Consider the following 12,206-nt stretch of genomic DNA (forward strand, 5'->3'; position numbering starts at 1 on the left):
AAAACCAAACCAACTTAATCGATTTTAAAATTATCAAAATCAAATATAATATACATTTATCGGTTTGGTGGTTATCAGTTTCAGTTTGGTTTGGTTCGGTAATTAATCATACACAAAAATAAAAGAAACAATTCATTCAAAATGTGAAAAAAGTGACAACAATCCATTCAAAACAAAAAATAGTTAGAATGACTTAAATTACTGAACTTTCGATCACTAAATTTACTATCAATAAAGCTTTAAAATTCACTATATTGGCCTAGAAGGAAGAGACAATAACATTTTCAGTTCCACAAAGAATTGTCATAAGCACTCATATACATGAAATCAATAAGATAAATGTTTTCATATTGGACATTTTTGCTTTCAATAAGTATATTATAAAGAAATTTTAATGAAAATATATATAAGATCTTTAAAGTTGTTTATAAGAACAATATATTAAGTATGTATATTAATAAAATATATGTATATAATTCATTGTTTCGGTTATTTCTTCGGTTTTTAGAATAAAACCATAACCAAACCAAATACTATCGGTTTTCAAAAAATCTAAAGCCAAACCAAACCCAAATAAAATCGATTTTATTTTATCGGTTTGATTCAATTTTTCGGTTTGGATCAGTTTTTATCCAAACCGTGAATACCCCTAAGTAGAGCAAATTATTTTTTAAAATTTTGTGATCATAAATTAAAAATGTATAAAATATATCATATTTATAAAACATAATATAATAATAATTATTATTTTATTGACAAATAAAAAAAAAAGTACTCCCAAGTCCTATGGAGTCTTCATGACAGTTGATTTGGTCAACTTATAGCGGTCTTCTCAAGTTATGTAGTTTAGCTCCAATTATATTACAATTGGGTCACAAAGATACCATTGTTTAACGATCATTTTTTTTATCGGAGACTTTATAATAACAAAACTTTAATCTTTCCATCTTTGTGTATTTAGTTCAAGTTTTTATTAATGTGCTCGTCTGCGAGCTATACTAATTCTATAGAGTAATGGCTTGCATTGGCATGTCTTGTACTTGTTCGTATATGTGACATTTCCATATTTCAAAATGCAAATAAGTTTGTTTTTTTTTTCGTAATATTTTTTATATATTTTTAAAAATATTTTAAATTATCAATTATTTAATTTATAATATATTTTATATAATTCAAAAATATAAAATTTATTTTAAATAATTTTTTTTTTCATATTCAAATTCACGTAATTTGGAACAAAGGGGGTACTAATTTTTGCATTTTAATTCTTTTTTTTTGTTCATATTTGATACAACTGAAATTCCTACCTCTTTTGTTATTGTATTTATATAGCTAAATTAAATATGTATATTAAAACTAATAATAAAGTAGATGAGGTAGGAGATTATGAATATATTGAATTGATTCTAGTATTTTTCAGTACAAAGTATATATATATATATATATTCAAAAGTACAACATGTTCAACGAAAAGAATAAAAAGAAACTAAAAATTGAATTCGTCGATTTTTTTTTTAACTCAACTTCACCGTCAAAATACATTCTCCAAAGATAAAGGGAAGTTTGTCTTGAATTGAATACGTCTCTAGAGTCTCATAAATTTTTTATATTTATGTAATATTTTGAAATAGTCGCTCTGTCATAAAATTTTTTTTTATCATTTTTTTAATATACACACCTCATAAAGTAAAACATCAATTAGGAGAACGTTTAACTATTTTATTCTTATTATATTCTAAAATATAGTCTTTCTTCATTGAATATATTTACTTTATTTATATGTCATAATTTATGTATTTATAGTTTTTAAGAATAATTACAATTAAAGACAATTAACCTGAGAAAAAAATCTTTATTTTATTTTAAACTTCTAAAATATCAATATTTTAAATAAGTACAACAAGTATTTTGAGCGAAAAGAGTATAAAAAGGACCATTCACAATAGAAAAAATTGAAATATTTTGTGTGGTATCCTCTTTTGGGAGATAATTTAATGAAATAAAATGTACCCATCCAGTACAAAGTGGAGTTCTAAAGTTTATAAACCATCTATTTAATTGATTAATTAATTATCTAAAGCATTGGTAATAATAATACTACATAATTTATGGATCATTTTAACATATGTTATAATTCTTGCAGAGATCCCTATTTACTTGACGACGTATACAATTTTCTAATTCTTGTCGATTCATTCCACTGCATCCCGTTGGGGTTGCTGCAAAATAACAATAACAATAATAATAATAATAATAATAATAATAATAATAATAATAATAATAATAATATAATTTTTGTTGATAGTAGGGTTCAAACCCACAACTCTAGCGTGAAAAATGTTTCCACGATCTTTTTTTGCCATCGAACTGTCTTTATTTAATTTTCTAATACAAATATAGGGTCAACGAACCCCCACTTAATTCCACCCTGCTCATATGTGATATATCTTTCTCACAAAAAAAAATTACTTATAAAATATTGTGATTTTTAATTAGTAGTTTTATATTTAAATTAATATATATATATATTTATTTATTTATTTTTATTTTTTTATTTTTATTTTTTTCTTTATTTTTTTTTTAAAAAAAAATTATTTTTAAGAATATTCCACTAAGGTCCCGTTCCGTCCGGTCCGGTCCTTTCAGTTATTGGAGAGCCATACGAAAAGAATGAGACTATAAATGCACGAATTCATATTTAGTTGGATATTAATATAAACACGAGATATTGAGTGAAAAATTGAAATTGGAGAGAATTTTACCAGGGGGTGGGTGTATAACAGCAGGTGGTGGGTGTTGATCAGTTGCTGAATGATCTGGTTTAGAGGAATGAGGTCGCATTGGAGATCCAACATACTCTGTTATCATAGAAAATTAAATTAAATTCAATCATATAAAATTAATTTATCTAACTTGATAAGTAATTTAAATTTATTATATAGATTCTCGAAATATTGAAAAGCTTCCTAAATTTTCTGTATGAAAAAATTATCAATGTTTTTCTCACTAATTCAATTAAAATATTTATAAAAATAGCACTGAATATTTCTTGGTGAGAAATTATTAAGTTGTGCAGAAATTCATATTGATATAATATGGTTATAAAATAATAATTTTGATACTTTAAATAGTTAAGGAGGATAATAAGACCCATATATAGAATAAATATATAGTTAATTATTCTCAATTATAAAACAAGAAAATAGATTTTATCATAACACATAGCTAATCGAATAATTCAATACTTAAGAATTTATTAAATTTATAAATATCATAATAAAAAGAATCAAAATTGTACATATAATTTGAATTAAAGATTAAATATATTTAATCAGAAATCACAACGATAAAAATAACAAAGCTTATATTTTAAACAAGCTAAAAAATTGAGATGGGAGAAGTTTACCAGGTGGTATTGCTGGTGAGCTAGCATCATTATAATCATTATTATTATTATCCTGATAATCACCATTATCATCATCAGCCATAATAGCCCTACGTGCTGTAACAAAGAAAATTTATGTGACTTGATTTAAAGTATTAGGAAGTCAAACTAAACATAGAAATAAAAAAAAATATATATATCCAATGTAAGTTTAGTGTAATCTCATAAAGTAGGGTTTGATGATGGTGAAATATATACAGAGTTTACCCCTAGACCCGTATCATAGAGATAGAAATGTCGTTTCTGATAGACCCTCGACTCAAGGAAAAATAGTATGGAAAAATAAGTACTTAACAAAGGTAAAGAAGTACTCAAGGCAAAATACTATAAAAACATGTGATAATTAATCATTTCGAACAGTAACTACTACAAAATAATATAATAATCGAAGTACATAAAACAACAAATAGTAATAGAAATTGGAGGACGAAAATTACAGATGCCATGCTACAAATACTAGTATGGAAGAATAAGTAAGACTATACTCAACTATCTACTAACATTCTACCTTAATTTGTGTCCCTCCACGAAAATAAAATTTACATGCATATCTAAACATTATATAAGAATTATGTAATATAAATCATTATAGTTAACAATTCAAAGTATTTGAAAAAAAAATCATGGTTAAAACACAGGGAGTTAGAACAACAATTAATAATAAAATGAATAGTAATAATTTAGGGGAAAAAACAATTATATTATAGAGTGAAGGGATTAATAAACCTTGTGATAATCTTGTAGAGGATGTTCTTGAGGATAGACAAAAAATTAAGAAAAAAATAGCTATGAATAAAAAAGAAAATGTTTTGTGAATCATGGCTTTTAAAATCTAAATGATTGAGGTGTTTATTTAATCAAATAATAAGCTTATTAGTTGACCCATTTATACAATTTTCTTAAAGATTGCAATATTGAGAAGGAATTTGAAAATGTATGGACAACCATTTATTAGAAAAATCTTATTTTCTTTGCCCAAATTATGTGGCTTGACTTTGGAGTCTTTTGCTATAAGTTAAAATTTTAATTCATATGTTAAGTTTCCTCAAGTTGATGGGAACTAGTCAATAAATAAATCTAAAGTATCACTATAACAACAATGTAAGGTCACAAAATTAGTTACGAGCTTCATCGCTTATCTGTTATTAGATATTTTATATAGCTCACAATTTTGTTTTTATTCCATGTTTCCAGTCTGTCGTTTAATATGATTGATAATAAATTTGTCTTGCTTAGAGATAAAAGTTATTTATCGTGCTAATTTCTATTTTTATTATAGTGTATTAAGGGTGTGTTTGGTATGAAAGGAAAATGTTTTCCAATTTTCTCATGTTTGGTTGGGTTAAATGTTTTGAAAAATGTTTTCCAAATCAACTCATTTTCCTAAAATTTAAGGAAAATGACTTCCCTTCAAAACTTAAGAAAAACATTTTCCAAAACTCTCTTCCAACTTCAAATTACAATTACTTTTTTGTTGAAAAAATTAATTTATTTTGTCCCTACCCTCAAACTAGCCCCCCAACCCCCCCCCCCCCCCCCCCAAAAAAAAATAGTAATTTTAAAGCTTGTTTTTAAATTCAATTTTTTACCCCACCCTCACCCCTACCCCCACCCCCTCCAAAAAAATATTAAAAATTGTTTTTAAAAGATATTTCTAATTTCAATTTTTTATTATTTTACCCACTACCCTCCCCCCCCCCCCCTAATCAGCCCCCCAACCTTCTTCAAAAAGAAAAAAAATTAAATTTGTTTTTAAAAAATATTTTCAACTTCAAATTTTTATCTTTTCATCCCGATCCTCGATCACCCACCCCCCTTCCCCAGCCAGCCTCCCCCCCCCCCAAAAAAAAAAAAAAAAGAATTTCATTTTTTTCACCCCCTACCCATCCCCCACCCACCCCCCTACCAGCACCCATCCACCTCCAAAAAAAAATTTAAGTTCGTTTTTAAAAAATATTTTCAACTTCAAAATTTTATTTTTTCACCTCAACCCTCGACCACCCCCCCCTACCAGCCCCCACCCCCAAAAAAAAATTTAAGTTTGTTTTTAAAAAATATTTTCAACTTCAAAATTTCAATTTTTCACCCCTACCCTTGACCCCCCTCACCCACCCCCTACCACTCCCCCACCCCCAAAAAAAATTTAAGTTTGTTTTTAAAAATATTTTCAATTTCAAATTATTTTCTACTCTGGTAAAAATAAAAGATATTTCTCAAAAATATTTTTCATTCATAAATCAAATACTAAAAATATTTTCTACTCACCAACCAAACCTGAAAAAATAAGTTAAAAATCAACTTGTTTCCAAAAACATTTTCTAGAAAAACATTTTCCTTCGTACCAAACACACCCTAAGGTAAAATTCAAGTAGGACCATGAGGTTGTTTGTAAATCTACATCTTACATAAAATAATACATCATTTGGTTGGCAATATGTATAAAATAATATTTGTATTAAGTTATGGAAAAAAAAATGTATTTTCTTATGCGATGGGATGTGGAATAAGAATTGTGTGTTAGCAAATGAGGGGATTTAAATTAATATTTAAAGACAAATATAATCTTTTGATAATGTTATTTTAGGTTGGTAAAATAGGAACATTTTGATGGATATGATATAGTGAGTATGACTCACTCATTAGTGGTATATAAGAGGCTTTATACATTGGGTAATTTATAGAAATCTCACTAGTTTAGGGGCTAATTACTTAGATTCATGCTAGTTTGCAATATTATGAGTCTTAACAAATTTTGTTCTTCTGATACATATATATGGTTCATCCAGATGATCAAAATTAGGTGTAATTTGTTTTAGATACAATGTATCCAAGTGACTCTCTCAATCGCCTCTCGTATCTCGCTCGCTACTCTCCTCTCTCCTTATATCTAATATTCCAGATATATATATTTGGTGTGATTTGTATATATATGAGAATCTTACTTGCGTCTCTCCTTCTCTCACCCAACTCAATACATGAGCATAGGGCTTAAACTCAATATACATTAAATATTGGTGATTCGAATTGAATGATTGTAGTTATATTACATGGAGCTAATTGTCCATTGGACATTATTTGGTTTAGCTAGTGTTCTTATTCTTGTGGGAAGGATAAGTCCGTATTTTTTTTCTTAAGCTGAGCGACTATCATAAATAGCCTTTAATTTTTTATATCTCACGTAAATAGGAGTAAGGTTTGTATATAACCAATCCTGTTCAGATCTTACTTGTGGGATTTGACAAGATTTGTTAGCTGAAGTCGGTACTATGTGGTTGGAATATATAAAATAGGATTAACTAAAACTTGTGTTATTAATATTTTGTCAAGCGCATTATAACTTTCAGTTAACTAATTAAAATGTGTGCTGTCGGTCCCACTAATTAATGATTCAACATTAAATAATTTGTTAAACTCACAACCGGAGGGATCAAAAGTGTGCAATACCATTAAATTGAAGACTAAACATGCTTATACCAAAAATCAAAAGGTCCAAAATCAAAATTTACGTATTATTTGAAGGACTAAAAGTGCTAAATATCCCTAATTAACATAAGTATTAATTCCTTATTAATTACAAAGTGCAAAGCATAATTCAACTTAATTAACTTAGTATTCTTTAATGGGAAGAATGCACATGCTGAACTATTTAGGATCATTGTAGCTGGTACCGTGCATACGATATGGCAGGAAAGGAACAATTGAGTCTTTTAGATCAAGAAGAGAAATTTTGCGGTTCTCTCAAGGTAAATTATTCAGATGGTGATGATGTGAGGTAATTTGAAGGTCAAGTTAGCTAGTCGGACCGCAAAATTTAATTACTATCCTGGAACTATAACTCCTGTGTAGTTGCTTAGTTGTTGATATGTTGGCACTATGTCCAACAACGAGATACTCGATTCATAAATTCCCTACTTTGATATATATAAAATGTCTTTATTACCAAAAAAACAAACATAAGTATTCTTTATTATTACCTTAACTCCATTGAAGATCTATCATGGAGATCCAAACATACAATTGTCCATCTCAAAAAACATATATAAATATAATATAAAGTTCTTGCTCAATAAAACTTTTTTGTTACTCAATCTCTGTTCATGCTCCAGGAGCCGCAAACATGTAAAGAAGAAATGGTGTAAATAATGGATCTGTAATCTCGAAAAAAACATAAATTATATAAATCGTTAATGTATATAATTTTTAGGTATAATACCTAAATAAACATATAAAGTTGATTACAATTGTCAGTTGATAAGTAAACACTTCAAATTTTGATAGTGTACATCAAGACACCATTTGTTAGTGATTCCTTGTGTGATGCATATTCGATAAATAAAGTAATTTACTTAAAAAAAATAAAAAAACTCTATGAGAAATACTTTTGAGAAAATATATACAAAAACACCTTTTAGAAATTTGATCAAATACTAATTGGCCAAAACAAATAGCTCCTCACCAAAAATGCTTGTTCAAAAATAATTTTTTCACATAAAAATACATTTCAAAATAAGTTTATTTTAAAAATTAGATCAAACAGATTAAATTATGTATTTCAAAACCAACAAAGATTACCATCTCTCATCGATCATACCATGTTTTTTGCAATTTGAAATATATAACCCTTCCAACTCGTCCAAAATTTAATGGGTTGGGCAACTAGATATATCAACTAATCAATCCGTGATGTAACATACACAATAACTTATTTTTTCTCCTTTAACCTTTGCATATAATAAACTATGCCAAATAAATTGAGACGGATAAAATAATATATTTTGTGTAAAACTTTACCAGGTGACGATATTGAATCTGGGGAATGAATTTCTAGTATCTGAGGATCGATAAAGTAGAGGGAACTACATGGTGGATACGATTCTTCTTGAGATTTATAGCCATTGCAACTATAACCTACATTCAAAGAGGAATTAAGTTATACATCACAAATTTTTACGTAGGACACATTTTTTTTTTAAATGTTTAGTATGTATTCAAAGTTTGAGGACATATATGTTAGTTGAGGCCAAGTTAAAGAGCATGTTAATATATTATGTCTTTCGAGAAGCTAGTAAAATCACCCAACTTGATTAATTTATCTGAAACATATAAAAGAGTAAAATCTAAAAATAGATAGTATTAGATCTTATATACGAGCTACTACGTATTATTGCAAATACTTTTCACTTTATTTGAAACTTTTTAAGTTGAAGATGAAGCTATGTTTAATTTTATTTTCGGAGAAGGGTCTAAAATACCCTTAAAGTATTGAAATTGGTACAAATATACCCTTTGTTTACCTTTTGGCCACAAAATGCCCTTGGGGTTAACCTTTGTGGCCCTATAATACCCTTTTCACAAACAGAATAAATAGTCCATTTAATTAGCATTTTCATTTAATACGTGGCACTGTCTGATTTGTTGTAAAAATTAATTAACTAAAACTAAATTAACCCAATCCAAACTCGGATCCACCAAAAAAAACCCGACCCATCTTCTAAAACCCAATTATTCTAGAGTAAAGTCTCCACCTACTCTTGTTTAATCTGCATATGTTGAGTTGATATAAGTAAATTTGAAAAGATTGGCATCAATCAAGAATTAGGGAGTTGAGGCTTTGCTCAAGTACTGAAACACCAGCAATTGCTCTAGCAGCATTTCAAGAGTTAGCAGAACCGGCAGGGGTAGAACCTATGAAACAAAATTGATAAAAAAGGGATGCTGCAGATATGGAGGCAGTGCTTAAATTCGGAGTGTAACTTTATTCAAGGCTAGAAATCGTGAAAATCAAAGAAGTTTCAGTGCAGAACTAGATGTTAGTGATAGGATGAAGATGCGCTTAGATAGTATAGATATCTCTAAGGAATGTATTTGATGTTCTGTTGCACAGTATGCATTATGTTGTAGTTTTAACTATATTTGTAGTTGATTTCGTGATTTGATAAGTACCTTATTTGCTAATTTTATTAATGACATTCAAGGGAGACAAAGTCATGCTCTTGGGGGTGCTATGTATAACACTTTGAGTATGAGAATGTTGGATGGTTGGAAATGCCTTGTCCAGATTTATAATACATCTCTTCTTGAATCTGTATAGCTCATGGATTGTTACATTTTTGAATGTTAGAAATGCATTTGAATAATTCAGTTTCAGCAGTTTGAAGAAAATAATTTGGGTTTTTTCCTTTTAGAATAATTGAGTTTTAGAAGATTGATCTGGGTTTGGATTGGGTTAATTTAATTTTAGTTAATTAATTTTTACAATGAATCAGATAGTGCCACGTATTAAATAAAAATGCTAATTAAATGGACTAATTATTCCGTTTGTGAAAAGGGTATTATAGGGCCACAAAGGTTAACCTCAAGGGCATTTTGTGGCCAAAAGGTAAACAAAGGGTATATTTGTACCAATTCCAATACATTAGGGGTATTTTAGACCCTTCTCCGTTTTATTTTTTATAAATAATATTTAGCTTGTTTTATTATACTTTTCCTACAAAACAAAAAATGATTTAAACATGAAATATGTTTTAAATGAAGTTATTGTTATAAAAATAAAAAATTTAGTATAAAATAAGAAACTAATGGTACAATTACATTACGAATGATGAAGTCAGAATTTTCATTAATATAAAGAAATAGACACACAAAATAAGAAGTCAATGAAGGTTTAACATCTTCTATATATACGTAAAAAGTAATAAGTTAAACTATATATAAAAAATATAATTTTCTACTAAAAAACCTCCTCGATTTTATGTAGCTCCGTCCCTATACAACATTACAATAAAGGGATTAATACTACACCTGCCAATCTTCTAGAGGTTGCTGAGAATAAACAGAGGATTATGACAAAAAAAAGCTAAGAATAATGCTTTGTGATTCATCGAGATCAAATTGGAGCAAAAAGGAATTAATTTTATTATCTTGGGAAGTCTTGTCCTTCTTTATAATGACTTGGATCAATTGCTTGTTAGAAATAATAGCCCCTTTTTAGAAAATAATTGGACTAGCCCAAACAGAAAATTAGGTTAAAATAACAGAAAGAAAACATATAGTAAGACATTCTAAATTTTGCAAAGTTCTCCCAATATAATACAATTTTTATTCAAAATCCCTTACATTCTTAGGGACTTAACGTCTTCGTTGAGATTTGGCCTCGCTACACAAAAAGTGTCTCGTTGAATCTTGAATTCATCCTTACACGACCCCCAACCTTCTCCTCCTATTCTGATACCATTTTTTCACGGCCCAAGCCCAATTGCAAGGTATTGTCTACTTTAGCCCGACTTTTCTAAGCAACCTCATGTTATCAGAAATTTACACACCAAAGGATGTTGCAGAGGTGCATTACATCAGAATTCATCAACTTTTCATATTAAATAGATAATTATATAAATATTACTACAAATAACATAGCATATTCAAGAATCACTTGCCATTACAAAACCAAAACACCAGTGTTGGTACAGTCTGGTGCTCAATACATTCCGCTATTATGTAGAGTCCGTGGAAGGACTGTACCACTAGATGGTGTAATGTAGACAAACTACTCCAACACAAACATCAAGGGTTGATTCCACCGCTCGAACTAGTGATCAATCCTAGCAACATCGAATCCGAAATACTTAGCAAAACAGTTAACTATCAAGTAGTTGGAAAAGGATTGAAGCCACTTTGGACCATATCTTCTAAAGGACCAAAGAGTGGTTTAGGGAGATTGTTCCATTCATACCAATCCCAACCAGCACATTTCTCAGGTTCAAGTGTTTCAGGCTTCTGGTTAACATCAGCAGGGACTGCTCTGATGAATATGCAAACGATGTGAACTTTCTCTGAGATGACATTGTTAGTCACCGTTAGATACTCGGTTTTATCAATTATCAATCCTGTTTCCTCCTTCACCTCCCTCGTTGCACACTCTTCAAAACTTTCCCCTGTAACAAATACATGATCAATGTAAATAGACATGTTCAACATGTTTTGGGCCTCACTTCAGAGCTTAAACGCACTTTAAGCGCGCCTTTAACAACACTGGACAACTATTGCCTCAAAACCATGAGGCTTCTATCAAATCAAAGTTGCAGCAGCATCAGTTAGGCTAGGCTATGAATATGATTACTTATTTGATCATATTGCTGAACTCAAATATGAATATATACATATTATGTTTTCAAATATGTCTTGAATTAAACAGAACCAAGTAATCCTTCTGTTTCAATTTGTTTGCCTGACTTTCCTTTTAGTTAGTTTAAAAAAGGATGTCTTTTTTCTTTACAGACAACTCTTTAGTTCTAACTTTCTACGTAGCATGTTTAAGACAACATGATTAAATGACATTTTAGTACATTCAACATTTCTTTAATTAAACACCACAAGATTCAGAAGTCTTTTCTACCGTCTTAATCTTCGTATCAAGTCAAAATCAGAAAAATAAACTGCTACCGCTTGTGATAAGAAACAACTAGAGGACATTCAACTTATGCATACTTTCTAGGTGAAATGGGCAGCTATCACTCCCTCGGTCCCAATTTACGTGACACAACTGAAATTTTGAAATTCAAACTTCTAAACTTAGATTGTGAATTCAAGCATAGAAGTTTTTAAGTTTTTTGAAATAAAATCAAGTATATATTTGGAAACAACGTGAAAAGTACTATAAATCACACTAATTAACCACGAAAGTTATATTGCAATCTTGCAAGATATTTTACCAAATAAAGGTGATTGTTTAACTTTTTGCAAAAAAATAAGTTTTTTCCTACTC

The 12,206-nt window shown here is 28.9% G+C and overlaps 2 protein-coding genes across 5 annotated transcripts in view; both read right to left on the bottom strand.

Moving 5' to 3' along the window:
* LOC125829882 (nudix hydrolase 1) overlaps positions 1–12,206 on the bottom strand; it is a 55,309-nt gene that overhangs the window by 21,488 nt on the left and 21,615 nt on the right. For 2 of the 3 annotated variants that reach the window (XM_049509103.1, XM_049509102.1), the window contains exon 2: positions 11,200–11,376. The exons of the other annotated variant lie outside the window; for it this stretch is intronic. In XM_049509103.1, coding sequence (XP_049365060.1) covers positions 11,200–11,376 — 177 coding nt within the window. The remainder of the gene's footprint in view (positions 1–11,199; positions 11,377–12,206) is intronic. 3 annotated transcript variants of the gene reach the window in all.
* On the bottom strand, positions 1,921–4,299 carry LOC125829886 (uncharacterized). Of its 2 annotated transcripts, XM_049509107.1 has the most exons (4): positions 4,172–4,299; positions 3,407–3,502; positions 2,763–2,858; positions 1,921–2,219 (listed from the first exon to the last, which is right to left on the bottom strand). In XM_049509107.1, the coding sequence occupies exons 1-4, from the start codon at positions 4,263–4,265 to the stop codon at positions 2,119–2,121; spliced, it is 387 nt and encodes a 128-aa protein (XP_049365064.1). In that variant the 5' UTR covers positions 4,266–4,299; the 3' UTR covers positions 1,921–2,118. The 2 variants fall into 2 exon arrangements, 1 of the variants encoding a protein (XP_049365064.1); XR_007443111.1 differs by lacking the exon at positions 3,407–3,502 and having other exon boundaries at positions 4,172–4,254.

This window comes from Solanum verrucosum, unplaced genomic scaffold (genome assembly GCF_900185275.1).
Source record: "Solanum verrucosum unplaced genomic scaffold, falcon-dt-bn FXZP01000008.1, whole genome shotgun sequence".
NCBI lineage: Eukaryota > Viridiplantae > Streptophyta > Magnoliopsida > Solanales > Solanaceae > Solanum > Solanum verrucosum.